Source organism: Grampus griseus, assembly GCF_964374135.1.
Source record: "Grampus griseus genome assembly, chromosome: 8".
In the NCBI taxonomy this organism is placed as follows: Eukaryota; Metazoa; Chordata; class Mammalia; order Artiodactyla; family Delphinidae; genus Grampus; species Grampus griseus.
The window spans coordinates 67,977,078-67,994,626 of NC_139002.1; the positions used below are offsets into that span (position 1 = coordinate 67,977,078).

The 17,549-nt window shown below is 47.4% G+C and overlaps 1 protein-coding gene across 1 annotated transcript in view; it reads left to right on the forward strand.

The window, feature by feature from the left end:
- Positions 1-17,549, forward strand: part of TEAD1 (TEA domain transcription factor 1) — a gene marked incomplete at its 5' end in the record, with an annotated part of 260,557 nt that overhangs the window by 193,998 nt on the left and 49,010 nt on the right. The window contains 5 exons of the mRNA XM_082660096.1: positions 7,691-7,702; positions 8,479-8,613; positions 9,732-9,778; positions 10,684-10,745; positions 11,723-11,847. Of these exons, the coding sequence (XP_082516222.1) occupies positions 7,691-7,702; positions 8,479-8,613; positions 9,732-9,778; positions 10,684-10,745; positions 11,723-11,847 (381 nt within the window). The remainder of the gene's footprint in view (positions 1-7,690; positions 7,703-8,478; positions 8,614-9,731; positions 9,779-10,683; positions 10,746-11,722; positions 11,848-17,549) is intronic.

A 17,549-nucleotide genomic window follows, 5' to 3' on the forward strand; every position in this document is an offset into this window, starting at 1 on the left:
CAAATCCAGTGAAAACTGTCTCTTCTCCTTTGGCCCTTATCCTAAAACTAAGCTAGATTTTTACCCATTGTTTACTATGAACTTGTGCTAAAGCCATTGGCACCAACCTGAGACTTCTTCTCTATAGTTTATCCTGGCCTGAGCTAGGATAGACTTGGCCAACAATTTGGGATGGCCTTGGACACAGACTTCAACCACAGGAGAGAGATGCAAGGGGCAAGAAAAACTAGGGGATAGTTGAAGAGGTCAAGGAACGATGTGAAGAGACCAAGAACCATCAGCAGGGAGACTGGGGCAGTAGGGAAAAGGGTGAAGGGGCCAGCAGAGTGCGGGTGAGATTCAGAAGCCCTAAGATGGATTGGAACTGCAAGGCATTTGTGGCCAGAGTGCCAGAATATTGGACATCAAATATATACTTTTATTTTTTTTAAAGTTTCTTGACTAAAATGTCTAAAAGACAAGTCAGAGTGTGATAACCGCTGGTCTAGAACAGAGTCATTTCTCTGTGATGGGAGGACCACATGTTTGGCCCCTGCCCAGACAAGATCCTTTTGGCCCACCACTCTTCAGGTGCCTGGTTCTAGTTAGAAAGTAGAAGATGGATCCGTGCAGTTACAGCATGCAGGTGGCTTATAGGGCTATGGAACATGCATTGAGGAAGTCCACAGATGCTGACTCAGAAATCTCCCTCGGACCTTGTGTCACCAGCTGGGTCTACAGCAGTGTTGCCCATGCCGGTTTCATGTGTTATCTTCCATCTCCCCCTGTTCCTTAGTTTATCCCCTCATTGGAATCTGCAATTGAGCAGTGAGAGGCAGCAGCCTGTCTGAGAAGACTTTGCGTGGTACAGACTGAGGCCTGGCCTGCAACTTTAGACATGATTCTGTACTTTGAATTATTTCACTCACCATTAATTCATCAAAAGGTCTTTAACTGTTTTTGCTTTTTTTTTTTAAGCTCCATGGATTTATTATCCCAGCATGTAGAAAGACTGCAGAAATGTTCTCTGTGCGCTATAAACAGTCTCTTCTTTCCTACTCAGAGTTCCTACTTAGAGTTTCCTGCTCTGAGTCTCTGTATGTTCGTTTGTCCTGGGAGGTTGTCCAGTCCCCGCCCAGAGGCCTCCTTTCCCTGATAGCAGCAAAAAGGTGGTCCTTTATTTGCTGGCTTCAGAGGCTTGTGAGAGCCACAGCCAAGCTCTGCAGGCCACCACCACACTGTGGACTGTCCTCATCGTTGTGGACTGTCCTCATCTTCCCCTGAAGGTGGACCAGGCCGCTTCTGGTTTGGGGTGTGTTTTGGTGAGTGCATGAGTCCAGACAGTGCTAAGAGTAAAGGAAGTCTTTGTTCTGCCCTAACCTAAGCAGGAATACATCTTAGGCAATAGACATATTCATGTCAAGCTCTGGATTGTATTGAAGAAAAGCCTGTACTTGCTGACATTGCATCATCCCAGTAGAGCAGAAAAAAGCCTGAGCTTCTCTGATTGTGTCCAGTCGTTGGTGACTAATTTACGAGCTCCATGTGCTCCCCGGGGCCATTTTCTTCGTTCTCGCCCTGGTGGCCTTTGTGATTTGATTTCTGAGCAGGCCATTCTTTCCAACCTGCCATTCCTTCCAGTAAGCAGAGAGCTTAAAGTTCAAATTGTTGATTTAATTCTCTTGAGGAGTTCAAGAACTTTGCTGTGGCTTTGCTGCATCTACACTGCTGAATCCTGGCTGTGTCACCACTGATTCTATCCAGGAATGGGCCTGTCCACGGGGAAGACACGCTGCACTTCATCCAGTGGTGCTCCCCATGGCCTTCTGAGCTACTTTGCTCGTTCAGGCGTTGACTGTTAACAGTACACAAGGCAAAAGAAGCCCGAAACAACCACCTCCTTTGTCTCAACGCCAGCACCAAGGCACTTGGCCTTGCTGCAGGATTTGGGAAATGATACACCGCCTTTCCTGGCATCTCCCAAACTTCAAGGAGTTCTTTTGCATTCATGACATGTACTCTTTCTCCTCAGCAATATTTTCATTACCTTTTTTTAAATTTAGCTGGGTTAAAACCAAAACTGGAGGCAGTTAAGTTCTTGTGCTTGGATGTGGTGGAATTAGAACCTCTCATCAACGGTGTGATGATACAGAACTTACAGTGTAAACTAGGAGACTGAATACATTTACCTTTCTATGTCAGCTGAGCCAGGTCTGGATTTTCTCTTTAAGGACAACAGAAACAGCCTCATTCTACATTTTTATCCCTTCCTAGGGAAATCCCATTGTTAACTGGCCTCCAATATAAACAGTGCTCAATCACATTGAGCCCAGAGGTATGTACTCAGGACCAGGGCTCCTAAGCATTTCAGCTCTCCAGTGACTTGAGCCTGGATGGTCGGTCATGTGGGCCCCATAGATGGCACGTCCACAGAATGGCGAGGCTGTGGGCACTGTGTGCTCAGAGTGGTTGATGTGGTTCTCAAAGCACTCTTGAAGGTGAGTGTTGTCGTCACTTTGCAAGTGAGGATGCAGAGGCTTGCAGTGGCTAAGGGGCTCACCCAGGGTCACCAGTCTGAACTGGATCCCAGGGCTATCTGGCACCACAGCCCAAGCAAGCTGTGTTGTCATGCTGCCTCCTTACAGAGTGCTCGCTGGTAGAGGATGAGGGCTCATTGCCCTAACTCGAGATGCTTTTGCATCGTCTCCCTCAACTGAGCCCTGTTTTCATTGTGTCTGCCTGTTCGAATGAAACAGAGAAGATGAGTGGTGGGAGCTGGTACTTTCCGGCTTTTCAAGGGAGATTTGCCTCCTGCCTCTTACTGTCCCTCACGGAGAAAGGGGCTAAAGTTAGTGGGTGCCTTCTCCCCAACACCCAGACCTGGCATTAGCAGACCTAAGTCCCAGGCTTCCTGGTAGAGAGTCATCAGGCACACCTACAAATCACAGATCCTTGTCTGCAGTCCTTTATGATGCTGAGCCCCAGATGAGAATTAAAGGAAACACTATTGACAATTATAAACTACTAAATATAGAACAGTACATTTAAAAATGGACAATGGTAAAAGCCTTGAAAAATTTTTCTTTGATGTGAATGGAGTTTTTGGCATTTGGAAATATAATAAGATGAATTAATTGCTACTCATTACATGTCAAGTCAGGAGAAGCATGAATGGGCCTTCTCTCCTTGGCATTAGCCATTGCCCGCCTGAAATAGGCCCTTTTGTATTTACTCCTGCTTTCTCTAATAATAAGCAAATTAGAGATCATGGCTAGAAAAATTCAAGTGCCCTCCATCCTTTCTCCAAGCCATCATAGACTCTTATGATGTTTATCTGCTTAAGGGCTACTGCTAATAATTGCAGAGGTCATGTGAATCCACATAGTGCAAGATTAGAAACAACATCTGCAAAATTACTTCTTAGGAAAGTATTGTTTTGTCTTTTTCTGAAAAAGTGATTTTGCAAGCAAATTGCTATCTTTCCTCTCATGTGCTATATTTTTATATTGCTGAGAGAAGTATATTTGGAGAAGAACACTTAATAGCTATCCGAAGTTTTTGTATCCATGGTCTTTTTTATTTTTGACTGTACATATTTTTCCTGATGTATTGGTGGGCTTCCATATGAAGAAATTAGATTGGAGTCTTTAAATTCTGAAATGATGGCCCCTGAATAAGCAGGAGTATATTGATTTAGTATGCTGTTCATTCAGATTTCATATGTAGCCACTATAATATAGTACATGCGAGCATGCGCCATTTTATATTATCTTTAAAATGTGTTTATGATTAATGCCTAAAAATTATGAGATAATTGATTCCCCAGAATATTTAAAAGCTGAGAAAACAGAGGGGGGAACAAGGGTCCCCTACTTTCCAGAGACTGATTCATAAAATCTCCCTGAGTTTGAAGAGCGCACCACTCCAGCCATGTGCATCTGTGATAGGCTGCCTTCCTGTCATGGATATCACCTGAAGACATTTTCCAAACATTGTGTACATTTCAGCAGCAAGAAGAAGGTAGTCAGCTGATCCCAGAGTTGTAGTGGCAGCCTTGCTCTGCTTCATGAAATATGAAAGCCTGTTTACTTAGTAACAATAACAGTTTGAAAGGCTTCAGGCTGAGAAGTTTATGTCTGCCATGGCCTGCTGGACCCCGCGTGGCAGAGGTAGTGAGGCCGTTGACAGCGCGGTATGCCAGGAATGGGGCAGGAAGAGAGTCGAGTGGGTACTGAGACGTGCACCCTGCCTTGGAGTGCTTCGTCTGCCCTCAGTCTCAGGTCACATGGGCTGTTTGTTCTTAGCACTCCATCAACAGTCTTAGACCCATGTTTCCTGCTCCATAAATATTTTCCACATTCCAGGTTGTGGGTTTGAGTTTGGGTTTGGTTGGATAAAGGAGATATGCCTTTTCTTTCCCCACTTTGGCTTTTTATGGCCTCATTCTTTATAATCTTAGGAATAGAAGGGCTTAAAGTCAGTAAAAAGGAGTGAATATGAAGTTGTCCACGCTTTTTCCTAGGACACATTTTTCCTCGTGCATACTCGTATGTACACATGCATACACTCAGTATTTTCTGTAATCTAAGACATCATAGACGATAACTCAGTATTGACTTAATAACAGTTTTTCAAGATAAAACAATGTGCTCATCCTTTGTAAATCTCTTCCACATCTCAGAAATGTTAGTGTGAAAACATCTTAGAATAAAATTAATGTGGTGTACAAATGTAGCATATATTTTTGATTTTACTTAAGCTACTGTTGTTTGGATGGATTAGCGACACCCCCACCCACACCCCCCTTTATTCTGGGGGTAGGTGGTGATGATAGAGTGGAACGTTTAAAAGTCCAGGATATTAGACTAGAATGACACAGAGATGCCATTTAGTCAGGTCTGACACTGAGAGTTATAATTTCTTCAAAGCCAGGCATGTATCTCTAGGCTGAAAATGACAATTTAGACATCCTTCAATTGAAATCTCTCAGCTAGGTGTACTCCCATTTCAGGATAAGTAGGCCTATAGCCAGTCTCTCAGTTCTGATTTCGAGATCTCCCTGGTGGTGCTTATTATCTGCAGGGTTACTTTAGATTTTAAACAAATTTTTAATTTTCCATCGTATATCATAGGTAGAGGGGAGATGTTATAAAATTAAGTGAGTACTTAGAATGTCACCACTAAAAAAAGTAAGAAATAACTGGTGTAGACATTTTAGTCCATTTGTAGGAAATTGCCTATTCTCAAATAGGTAGGTCAAGTGCAGAAAGAACCTCTACTTGAGATAAAATTTCCTCTCTGCACTTGGCTTTCTCTCTATTAGGACAGGTGGCCAAGAACTGCCCAAATTTTAACATCCTGCTGTCTTTTCACTAGTGGTTTTTCAGCTATATGTATTAAGATGTATTTGCTTATAATGGATGTCAAACTCACAGCTATGAATACTTTTAGAATCAGAAGACCTTTAGAAAATAAAGTACAACTCTTTCCTTTGTAGTTGAAGAAAATTAGAGTGTTAGGTGATTTGCCCAAGGTAATACAGCCCATTAATGTCAGGTGGAGGGCAGGTTTGGAACCAGGTCTCCAGACTCCCCAGCACGTACGCCTTTTACTGGCATAGAGCAAGTTGGTGTGCTCGCAGCAGTTGACTTGCTCTTCTGCTTCTGAACTTCTGTTTTCATTTGGGTACCTGGTGGAATGCTGGGTAATAAGAGAGTCAAACCTGACTTTATTTAACAAAAGAAAAAGACCGTATTCTGAAGTGTCTGGAGCTACGTGACATAAATGGCAAAGGTGGTGACTTTTCTCCTTTCCTCATTGACTGATTACCCTGTTAGAAAAGGAAAGTATCAAACTTTCGTGAACGTTTTGAAGAACTTTTCAATCAGCCTAGCAAAGGGAAACATCTCAAGCAACTCTAATAGAGTAAGAGTGGGTTGTGGAGATGTAGGTACTTATTTCCATGTGGACCTGGACTTAACGATTCCTGGTCACTGCACCCAAGTGTGCACAGACGCACTTTGTATTTGGGCAAGCAGAACCGCCCCTGTCATCAGCATTTCATAAACACAGAAGTCTCAGGTCCGAGAGAGGCCCCATGACGTACTCTTGGAATAGAGCCAAGCCCACAGCTCTTTTGTAGTTATTCTGCACAGTCTGCATCGGCCAGGCAGACAAGCAGCCTGGGCTGCCATTTTCTCAGCTCCCCCCGCCTGGGCCCTGGACAGGTTGTAAGGCTTGTAGCTCGCTGGGGAAGGCACCTGTGGTTATACCTATGCCATTCCTTCGGTTTCCTTGAGGGTACTGATAATCATTTTATTAAGGGTTACATGACTTGGGGGCTGGGGTCCAAAGGGACTGGTCCAAAGAGAAACCCATGAGCTTGTGTTGATGTCAAGGTGCTCTTGACAGAGAAGGAAGGAAGTGTGACTGAGCCAGGTTTCCTGTTCCTGATACCAGGGTTACCCTCTGAGGGGATGGCGGGGCAGGTGGCAGGTGGAACTGCAGGACCAGCTAAGGGTAGACTGACGCGCACTGAGGTTTGTACGTGTCAGGCCCAGTTTGGCTGTAGGGCATTTGCACACACACGGTCAGTTTATCATAAAATTCCACTGACTTCAATATTTGCCTTTTTTCCTGGGATCTCAGTGTCTGAAATGTTTCAGGCCTTTAAAAAAAGGTGACCTGAGAAAGCTGGCTTCAGGATAGAACGTTCAGCAGATTAGCAAATGGAACTTCAACTCGAAGAATGCCATCTGACCAGAGGCAGCAAAGGCATCACTTCAGTCTCTGGGGACCAATAATCCTGCAGGCCTCCAGAGCCCTCCTGGTGTCATTCAGCTGCAGCAGTGCCCTTACAGATACTCATTATGACCATGTGTATCCCCGAATAGCTGTTAGATGAGGCTCGTTTTTTCAGTTGAGAGCCAGAGAAGTGTATGAAATATAAAATTTTATGCAAACGTTAGGCTCCTTTTCAAGGGTTAATTTAAGCGTTTTGAAAATTCACACGGTGCTCCTGGCAGTTATGGGGCAAAGTGGCGTCCCTACCTTGGGAGCACCTGATTGATCTTCCTTAGAACCCTCTAGTACTTGTCTTGTAGGCTTTGATTTCCCCCCCCCCCCTTTTGGCCTTGCCTTTGGCGCCTCAGCATGTTTATTCATCACCTTTGGGTAAATCTGTAAACATTGAAGCCACCTCTCAGCTGGTACTCAGTGTCTTAGCCTGAAGCTTCCCTTGACCTTCACTCTCTGTCTGAACTCTGAATGACAGCTGAGGAGAGTGCTCTTTTTACTCTGATGTCACCATTTTGTTCCTGTTTTGATGGAGTCTGGGCCTGGGATAGCTTGCATAGACCTTGTGCAAGCAGCCAGGACCCTTGACATGTTTACTGAGTGTGAAGCCCTGCCCCCACCATCAGGGCCTGTCCCACACCAGGGGCCTGACCATTTCTCCATCTGTACTGGGGAAGCCTCAGAACCAGCTCAGAGGAGTTGGGAGTTGCGGTTGTTGATAATTGCCCTTTAGATAGTTACCTGGGTCACACATTTCTCCTAAAATGTGAAAAAAAAAAAAAACCCACGCTCCTACGCGTTTTATTGTACCCAAGTGTCATGTGTTTGTATACGTATATATTTTTTAACTAAGAAGAAAAATAACCCTGCCTTTGTAACGCAATCCTTTTAACAAATTGTTTATTGTTGTATCCAGGTAACAAGCATGGTAAGTATTTTCACCAAATCGAGTATTCTGTACTTTAGCTGTGCTTGGCAGACTTTTTGGCTAGCTGTGTGTTCTCAGCCTTGGCTTTTTTAGAAAAGACCCTTTTAGGAAAAGGGGAAACCACTTACCTGGTAGCATCCCCTGTGTCCTTGGGTATAGAAAGAACCCGTCTAGCCTTTGACCCAGGCGGGGATACCTGAGAAAGCATGCCCCCCGCCAGCATGCTGCTTGGCCCCGTCATCGCCCTGCCTCATCGCCCCGCCGCCCCGCTGCTTCTGAGCCTCCCCACCAGGTGTCTGCCAGGGCTCCCAGGCCGAGCACACAGACGGGCCTCCCAGCACTCTGCGATGGTCCTACCCCAGATCCACAACCACGCCTCTTCTCTCACCCTCCTCCCCATCTGTGTGCCTGAAAGCAGGGCCTTTTTTCCCCTCTCCTTGAGTCTGTTAAGTAATTGGAGACATCTCCCTTTGGAAGCTGGAAAAATAAATACGTTGTCCACTCTTCTCAGAGGCTTCCCATTCTGTTGGAAAATGGATTAAAATTTTTTTTCTTTTTAAACCTTGCTACCGGGTGTTCTCAGTAAATGTTCAGAGTTACAGTAGGTTGAGTGTGTTTTTAGCCTTCTGGCTGTGTTTATTTATCTGTGCATGTTTGCTTTTTTGGCCTTTTTTGTGGCACTGTATTTTAGTCCCTGTGCTCGTGGCTGTGCCTGTTTAAGCTGCCCGGTAGCCATGTGTTGTGTATTAATTCTGTGTGTCACTGTCACCTTCAAGGATCAGACTGCAAAGGATAAGGCCCTGCAGCACATGGCCGCCATGTCGTCAGCCCAGATCGTATCAGCCACTGCCATTCACAACAAGCTGGGGCTGCCAGGGATCCCACGCCCCACCTTCCCAGGGGCGCCGGGGGTAAGTTATGAGGTGGATCCTGAGCGCATGGGGTCCACGTGGCCAAGCACAGAGCCATCCACCTGGCGCTTCTTGTTAATTGGGTCAGGTGTAAGAGAGGGTAAGGACCATTTTGTGGCGCCCTGTTGCTGAGTGCAAAATGGTGAAAGAAAGCATGGAGCGAGGGAGAGGGGGAGAGTAAGAGAGGGAGAAAGAGAGGGAAGGAGCTTAATCCCTGAAGACATGGAATTAAGTATCACTTTTTTGGTGCCCTTCCAGGTTGTTATCTGCCTCTTCAGCTCTATCATTTTAATCCTGGCCCTTGGTCTCTGTTCCTGTGTCCTCAGGGTCGCTTTATGGCAACTAACTCCTAAAGGGACAGAAGTATTCTATTATCATTTTCATTTTGCACCTGCCAAGGGCTGAGAAGCTTAATGTTATGATCTCATTTAATCCTCAAAATAATCTTAAATGCCTCTTACTGTTATTGCCATTTTACAGATGAGAAAACTGGAGTTAATTAGTAACAAAACAAGAGTTTGGGTAACTTGATCGTAATCACATGGTTAGCGATGTCAGGACTCATACCCAGGGCTCTCTGACTCCCTTGACATCCTACTGCCTTTCCAGCAGGCCTCCAGTCAGCGGGCACCAGAAAGCTCAGGAAAGCTCACAGCAAAGGAGGCGTCTCTGCTGCTGCTCCGAGCTCCTGGCCTCTCGTTCTGAGCTGTGTCCTCTCCCCGGTGCTGGGAGCTGTGGAGGCACGTGTTACACAGGAAACATTTCAGAATGGAGGGAGGAGGAGAAGGGTGGGTAGGCACATGGGTAAAGCGGTCAGATGAGATATTTTTGAACCCTCTGCAGTGCACCCAGATTTCAGCTGGGTGTCAGGTGAACGCTGAAGAGCTGCTGCCTAGTCCCTGCCGTCCAGGAGATTTTCTGGAAGAAAAGCCAGAGGGAGCTGTAGGTTGCAGTCTTCTGCAGGGCAGCAACCATATCTGCATTTAGGGAAGGTCACTTTGCAGCTGGTGGATGATCTGAACCCACTGTCTTTAGCAAAGATTACAGTGCACAGACATCCTGAGCAGTGCTTTGAGGTGAACTCATAACCCTGAAGCTTTTTGCATTTTGCCTTCCAGTTCTGGCCGGGAATGATACAAACAGGACAGCCTGGATCCTCACAAGAGTAAGTTTGAGGAGGGGCCAGCAGTGACAACTAGGGGCTGGTCACAGCCCACCCCAGGTAGAGGTTTCCTGGCACCAGACTGCCTGGAGGCTTGGAGGAGAAGGGAGAATTAACCTGAGATCACCAAAGTCATCCCCTATTGTTATCTACTGAGGCCAATAGCAGGAAAGAGACTGCTCAGATCCGGTAGACATGTAAACACCTCACTCCCACCTTAAGTATTAGTGGTCGTGCAGCTGGCAACAGAAGGAGGGGCTCCATCCCTTCATGGCTTTGAGGGGCAGAGCCTGGGGTCCTCCTGAAAGTGCTTGCTTGAGAGAGGGCAGTGGAGGTGATCCTATAGCCCATTTTATTCCGGCTTTCCCTGTAGTGGGAGCAGCTAATAGAAAGTCCTACTGATGCTTTGAGGGCGAGGGAAGCAAGCTCAGTAAGCTGGAAGATAAGGGCAGTCTAGGGATAAAAGCAGAAAGGAACTCCTGCCCATGTATTCTCAAAAGAACTAGAGCTATTTGGCCCAGAGAAGGAGAGCCTGAAGCGTCCCAATCCTTGCCTGGAGATGGTGACCACTGACCTCGGTCTCTGCAGGGATCAGAGGAGAGGTTCAGAGGTAGATATCACAGCATGTGCAAGGCAGGCTGACGTCTGTCCAGCTCGTCCCCCAGAACTGGCATGAGGCTTGGTGGTTTGGTCCCCAGCAGCCTGCTGGCCCGTCTCAAATGGACAGCATACCAGGGTCTCTGTCTTGGCAGAGGTCTGCCTGGGCTGTGCTACCACCTGCAGACAGGGAACCTTACGGTGGCGAGGCCCCCAGGTGGGTCCCTAGCCCTGGGAGGCCAAGGCCAGGCCTGGGAAGTAGCCGCTGCTGCAGTCGTGGTTTCTGACTCTTCTCCGTCCTCTGTCTCCAGCGTCAAGCCCTTTGTGCAGCAGGCCTACCCTATCCAGCCAGCGGTCACAGCCCCCATTCCAGGTGAGTCTCTGCGGGACCCTCTTGCTTTGTTCCACAGCTGCACACCCTCCCTCACTTGCAGAGCCATGGACGCCCCCTTGTCGCCAGCACCCTCCTTAAGGCAGGGTTAGCCCGGAGCTCAGGAGGGTCAGGGGGGTGTCCCCTCCCAGGTCCTGATTCGCCTGGGTCATCTCTAGAGAGCTCTTCTCATGGGCTTTTAAAGAAACAGGAAGCCTGATCACTTTCACTCGGGACCCTGGGTCATCCTTGGAAGGGGAAGTTGCTGTGGTTCCTCCCTCATCATAAACAGGCCATGTGGGGCAGTCCCAGTCTTGAGGGCAGATAGGGTTTTACTCACCCTTTCTCAGAGAAGTGCGTTTCAATTCCGAGCACGCTTTTTTAAAGGAGCGCTTACACGGAAGCCCAGCCAGAAACCGGGGACCCAGCCGGCCTGCCCGCCTCCTGCCGCACACAGGTGCGGAGGCTCAGTGGGACTCTCTCCGTTAGAGACTCCCCAGGCTGCCGTGCATTCGCTCGTCACCCTCTGCTCCAACACCACGGAGCATTCCAAGAGTATTCCACAGTGCTGGTGACTGCAGTCTTAGGGAAGGAGATGGTTGAGCACAGGAGGTCTTTGTTGCCTGTCTTTCCTGTCTCACAGGAGATCTTTGCCAGCACCTGCTTCCACTCTTTGTCACTCTTGTCGTGGTCCCCAGCGAGGCCCCTTTGCCCAGGATTAGGTGTCCTCACGCCACAGCCCTTAACCTGAGCTGGCGCTGGCTTTAGAAGGAGCCGCCACGTGCATTGCGCTTCTCCGGCTGGCCCTGCCTCTGGGCTCCTCCGCCGGAACCCACCACTGCCTGGCTCAGCTCCACCCCCGACTCTGGTGGACGGGCCTGTTGGCCTTTCCTCCTGGTAGGGCCCTGCCCCGGGGTTGGCCTGAGGCCCGAGGGGAGGGGAGCGGCCAGGTTGAAGGTGACGATCGATCGGTATTTCAGGGTTTGAGCCTGCGTCAGCCCCAGCTCCCTCGGTCCCGGCCTGGCAGGGCCGCTCCATTGGCACAACCAAACTCCGCCTGGTGGAGTTCTCAGCTTTCCTCGAACAGCAACGAGACCCAGACTCGGTGAGTGTGCCCAGAGAGGTGTGTCCTGAACCCAGGGTTTGCCCCTCTTTCCCTGCCCTCAGGCCTGACAGGTAACCTGTGTGAAGCAGACCTGGTGGAGGATAGCGGAACAGCCCTTCAATTAAGAGAAAAGGTATTTCTGTTGACAAAATATGTGGAACTTTAGAGCTAAATGGTTATGGTGCTGTGGGCTGCGAACTCCAAGGATTGCTGGAGCTGTAGCGAAGGACCTTAACAGGCTCTTGCACATGGTGAAATGTCACATGTTCTGAGCCCTGCCCTGTGGCTGGGGCTTTGTGCAAAGCTTGTAGATAGGATCACATTTTACCCTCACAGAACCCCATAAGGGTAGGTGCTCTGTGGTACATGAGAAAACAGAGAGGTTAAATAATTTCCCTAGAGCCACAGAGTTACGGATTAGAGATTCCAACTCATGTCTTTAAAACTCAAGCCTAAACATTTAGCCATTATTCTATACTTCTTTTCAAAGCTGTGTCTTCTCAAGATAGCAAGAAGTAACAGAGTAGTACTTAAGTAATTTGAAGTGGAATGTGATGCATTATAATACCAGAAATACCAAGAACATTGGCGTCTGGACTCTATTTGTCGCTTCTCTTCCTTCCCATTTCCCTGCCCCATCTAGTGCCCGTCATCCCCCTGTTTCTCAGCCAGGCCCACCATTTCCCCTGCATATGTGAGCCTCCCTTCTTTCCCACCCGACAAGCCTGAGACCCTTTCTTCCCTCCCACTCCTTGGCTGTGATTATGAGCATTGCATCTGTGTGTGGGTGAGCCCAAGGCAAAAACTAAAGAAATCATGAGTTTGTCTTTGGGAGCTTTACCAACTCCTTTCCATAATTTGTACCTCACCCCACCCTGCTGATCTCGGGGGCTACCAAAAGCACACAGGTGCCACGCTCTCTGGGTATTTGCCGCCTTGCTGTCATTCTGTTACCAGGAAAAATCATCATGAATGAGTTCACCGTCTGTTGTAAGTAACTTGGATACAGACACCTGGAGGTGACCTCTCCTGGGAGTATGTGTACTTTGGCTCGCTGGAAAGCCTCTGATGGTAGGATGGGGGAGAACCCACAGGTAGAGGGGTTTCCGCCAGCCGTCACCAGAGTGGAGACTCGGGAACCCACGTGTGGCCCCCTGACATTTCTGTCTATGAATTGTGAATGCTGGGAGCTGGTGGAAAACTAGAGCCTGCTCCAAAATTAGGAAAAAATGAAGAAGGAGATGTAGAGTAGGTCATTGGGCCCATTGAGGCAGGTCAGGGAAAATGAGATTATTGAGAACAGGGAAGAGAAGGCCACCTGGATCCTCTTCTCTAGTGTCTGAGTGGCTTTACAAGAAGGGTGATGGTGAGAGCTTAAATCCCTGTCTGCGGGAGCATTGAAATAAACAATCAAAAAGATTACCTTCCTTTTCTTCCTCTTCTGTCTGAGAAGTGTAGATGGTTCTTTGGCTGAAGACTGGGCTTTTGGCCCAGATTGTGCTTCTGCTTTCTGTAACTTGTGTTTGTATGACACCTCATTGCTCGCAGAGTACATTGTCATTGGTTATTTCATTTTGTCCTCAACGTGCTGGTGAACTGCATTCTTTTTTTCCCCATTGTACAGATGAAGAAACTGAGGCCCAGGCACATTAAATGACTTAGGATATTTAGCCAATAAGCAGGAGGACCAGGAGTTCAGATCTTCCGTTTCCGTGTACTCTCTTCACTACTGTGAACCACCACCAATTGTGAAGGTCTCTTGGATTGTGTTTTCAGTCTGTGTATCTCCTGTATCAGCAAATCTCTCTCTTTGCTTCTGACCATTTTTTTAAGGAATAGAACTCCAAGACATTGGGAAGCAGAAGTCCCAAGATGTTAGTTGTTATCCTTGTTACAAGACTCAATATAATGTTTTATCACCAAAAAAAGAAACAATTTTTTTTTTTTTTAATTTAAAAAGCCTATGGCAGCCCCCTCATATTGTAACTGTCCTCCTCAGTTATGGACCTGTTAGGGCCCAGGATGACCAGTTCCTCTTTTTCCTGTTGTTGGTGTTAATTGGGCTTCACACTGTGAATCACCGGCAGATTCATTCAGTCCATTCTATAAACATTTATGAGCACTTGCATGTTCAGGGCGCTGTACCGAGGAGGGGCCGGCCCAGTGCTGCACAGCCAGCCACTGACTCTGCCCTTGGCGGGGGTGGGGGGTGGGGGTGACGTCTAGTGGGAGAGGCACATGAGGTGATAGTCACACATGAGGCCACTGCAAAGTGTGGTGACCGCTGGGGAGGGAGAACACTGGATGCTGTGAATGAGGGACAGGGAACCGGGCAGGCTTCGTCAAGGAAGCAGCCCTCATGCCAAGAGGTAGAGCATCGATATGGGCAGGGACGAGTAAGGGAGAAGAGCACTCGAGGGGCGATGACTCTGTTGTAGATAAAGCAGGAGGTGAAAGCTGGTGACTAGCTTAGAAAGGCAGGGCCCACCAAGTCCTTGGAATAGAGTCCAGAGATACTTGTTTCATGTATGTTCAGGATTACACTTAAGACTCTGAACGGTTCGCAGTTGGCAGGGCAGAAATTGAGACACAGATGTAGAGAACAAACGTGTGGACACCGAGGGGGGTGGGTAGGATGAATTGGGAGATTTTGATTGACATATATACACTAATATGTATAAGATGGATAACTAATAAGAACCTGCTGTATAAAAAAATAAATAAAATTCAAAAAAAAAAAGAATCTGAACGGTTCAACTAGATTTGACCTTTCACTGATGAATGAACAGGTTTGCCTCTTTAGCTTAGACTCTAACACGTGACTTTAATGGTGACAGATGTGGTAAACTAGAGAGTGAATTTCCAGAGTAGGAGGGACTTAAGGGAGACCACCCTGGACCGAGGACCAGGCAAACTAGATTCTCCTCTTGGCTTTGTTGCTCCCCAAGTGTGCCTTATTTCCTCTTGGGCGACAATACAGGCAGAAAAGGGTTCATACCTGCCCACAGCCATTGACTAACGATCTCTCCAAGCCTCTTCTATAGAAAGAAATAGAATTACCTACCTCATAGGGCTGTGATAGGGATGAAAAAGAATCGCACTGCACCAAGCTCATTAATTTATTTGCTTGGTTTTTGCCAGCACTACCCATAGACCCATGATTCCAGTGGACCCAAGCCATTGCAAAGACGTAGGGGGAAATGTGTGTACATGTCTGTGTGTAGACAAAGATTTGCAGAATCCCAAGTTGAATTTGTTTAGGACCTTTAATTATTTGTCACTTTGTTGGCTTCCTTATCAAATTAACATGCTTAATGTTTGATGTTAAATTTTAAGGGTAGTATATCCAAATTGGTTTAAATGTACCAGGTGAGTTTCTTTTCGATGGCTTTAAATTTTCCTATAGCTGGAAGTCTGAGAGCCAAAGAAACCATTCACATGCTACATGTCTTTTCAGTGTGACCTTGGACCTCAAGGGCCTTTACATGTTCATTGTAACAGCACCTTATGTTTGCAAAATGAAGCACATATTACATAATTGGAGAGGCTGGTGCTTGAGACTTGCCAGAATGCTTGTTTTGAGTAATCTTGTGAATTCTCCCCCATTTCAGTTAGTCAGCCACCTCTTTTAGTCCCAGCTATGCTGGAAATTCACTCTTCGGTTTACCACGTGTCACCTGCTACCACTAAAGATTCTTCACAATTCTGCCACCCCTACCAGCAGTAGTACTGGTGATAGCCAGCACTGTCTTACGCAACCCTATGACATAGCCTGCCCAGTATTAGGCAGCCAGCTGACATTGGAAATGGGATTCAGATCCAGGTCGATTCCATATCCTGAGACCTGTAACCAAAGGTTCTCGGGTCCATTTGTATCTGATGTGTGTACCTGTAGCCAGCCATAATCTACAAGGAGCTAAGGGAAGACTAATCTGGGGGATGAACGCCCCCTGCTGGCTCTGCATCATGTGTAAACCAGACATTTCCCGGAGTCGGTGGTTGTTTATATTGGTGGAGAACCAGCAAGTCAGTCCCTCTGTTACCTTTGGCTCCACTAGAAGCTAAGAGAAAAACAGCAGAGGGTGAAGAAAGGAAGATCTAAAAAACAAAGACTATTTTAGAAGTGGTTAGTAATGCTTGAAAGTACACTTTCTACACGATTTCAGTGTTGCCAGTGTTGCGTATCAAAGGGTGTTAAGTGCAAAATCCTCCACCCAGGGTGGGCATTTTAAAAGGGCCTCGCCTGTAATCAGGGCCCAGTTCCTGGAGACCTGAAGCAGCTGCTGCTTTAGAGAAATGATGAGCAGCCTTGATGAGCTGTACGCTGAATCCCGTGTGTGCATGCAGAGTGGTTTTCCTAATAAAGCCTAATGGGATCCCTCTACCTGCTCCCTGGTGCAGGGCAGGTTCCTCCAGCCGCCCCGAAGCTCAGCCACACCTTCCCAGGCAGAGGTTGTGTATTTAATGCCTACCGTGATCTGGATTCCAGAGCAAGCAGGGCTGTGAGCAGGAAGAGAGTGTGTGAGTTCGGTTAGGTAGGAGTTACACAGCCAGAGAAGGGCAAGCTTTGGGATGGAGAGGGCGGGACAGAAGATTATTCTCTTTAGATTTTGAAGGAGCAGTATCTTGGGGAAGGAGAAGTTCCGTGATGTGCAGGAGCACACCTGACCAGGGAGACACCTCTGCTAGTTGCAGCCATCACGATAACCTCCAGCATTGGCTGAGCTGTGTCCCAAGCCCTGCGTGCCAAGCATTTGACACAGGCACTGTTCTTACGTCCCGTCTCTCAGTAATGGAACGGAGGCTCAGGAGCATTAAGGTACACTATCAAGTTCCACTGCCAGGAAATGGCCGTGCCGTGGTTTGTCTCCCCTTTGTATGTTCACCATGTCACTGTACTTTTGAAGAAATTAAAAAATCACTCAGATGCAAAAACGGCTGCCCTTCAAGGTCTGAGCTCCCCAAGCACAGCCTGGATGTAGCAGGCCCTTCACACGGGGGCAGCCAGTGAAGGAAGGTGATCGGAACATTTGGAGAAAGAAAAGTAAGGACCCTTGATTTGGGCTCCACAGGAGGAGAGAATTCCCGAATGATACCCAGGCTTGGATGATGGCAGTTCCTCAACCAGAAGGTGAGGAGTTTTGCTGCCTGGAGTGACCTGGCCCCTTATCTTTATTTCTAAGTGGCTGGAACAGCCTAAAAGCTTGGGACTTCCCCAGTGCGGGGAGTGAGTCAGCAGTCTTCACAGCCTGAGGGAACCTGAGTTCTTCCCTCTGGGGGGAGTCTTGTCCCTCAAGTTTTGCAAATATATTCTGCGGACAGCCTGATTCTTTTCCATACAGGCAGTTGGTTAAATGTGGACCCCAAGGAGGATTTCATCGTTTTATGTCGCTTCTTTCAAAGGCCTAAATTCACAGATCAACTGAAATTCCTTTGTCAGATCTCACAGATCCCGACTTTGGTTTGGAAAATGTGACCAGTGCAACTCTGAGGAAATAAAACATTGAGGAGGGCCGTGGCAGAAAGAAGAGTCAATTGTTTTGTATGGGAATTCAGTTGGAGAAGTAAGATCAGAAGCAAGGTTTAGATTCCAGATTGCCAGGAGGAGCCTCGCCTATATTCTGGACAGAGTGGAAGAGGGCAAGTTCTCTCTGCAGAAGCTTCCAAGCCCTGCAGTGCCTGCTGATTAAGGGGGTCGCTAC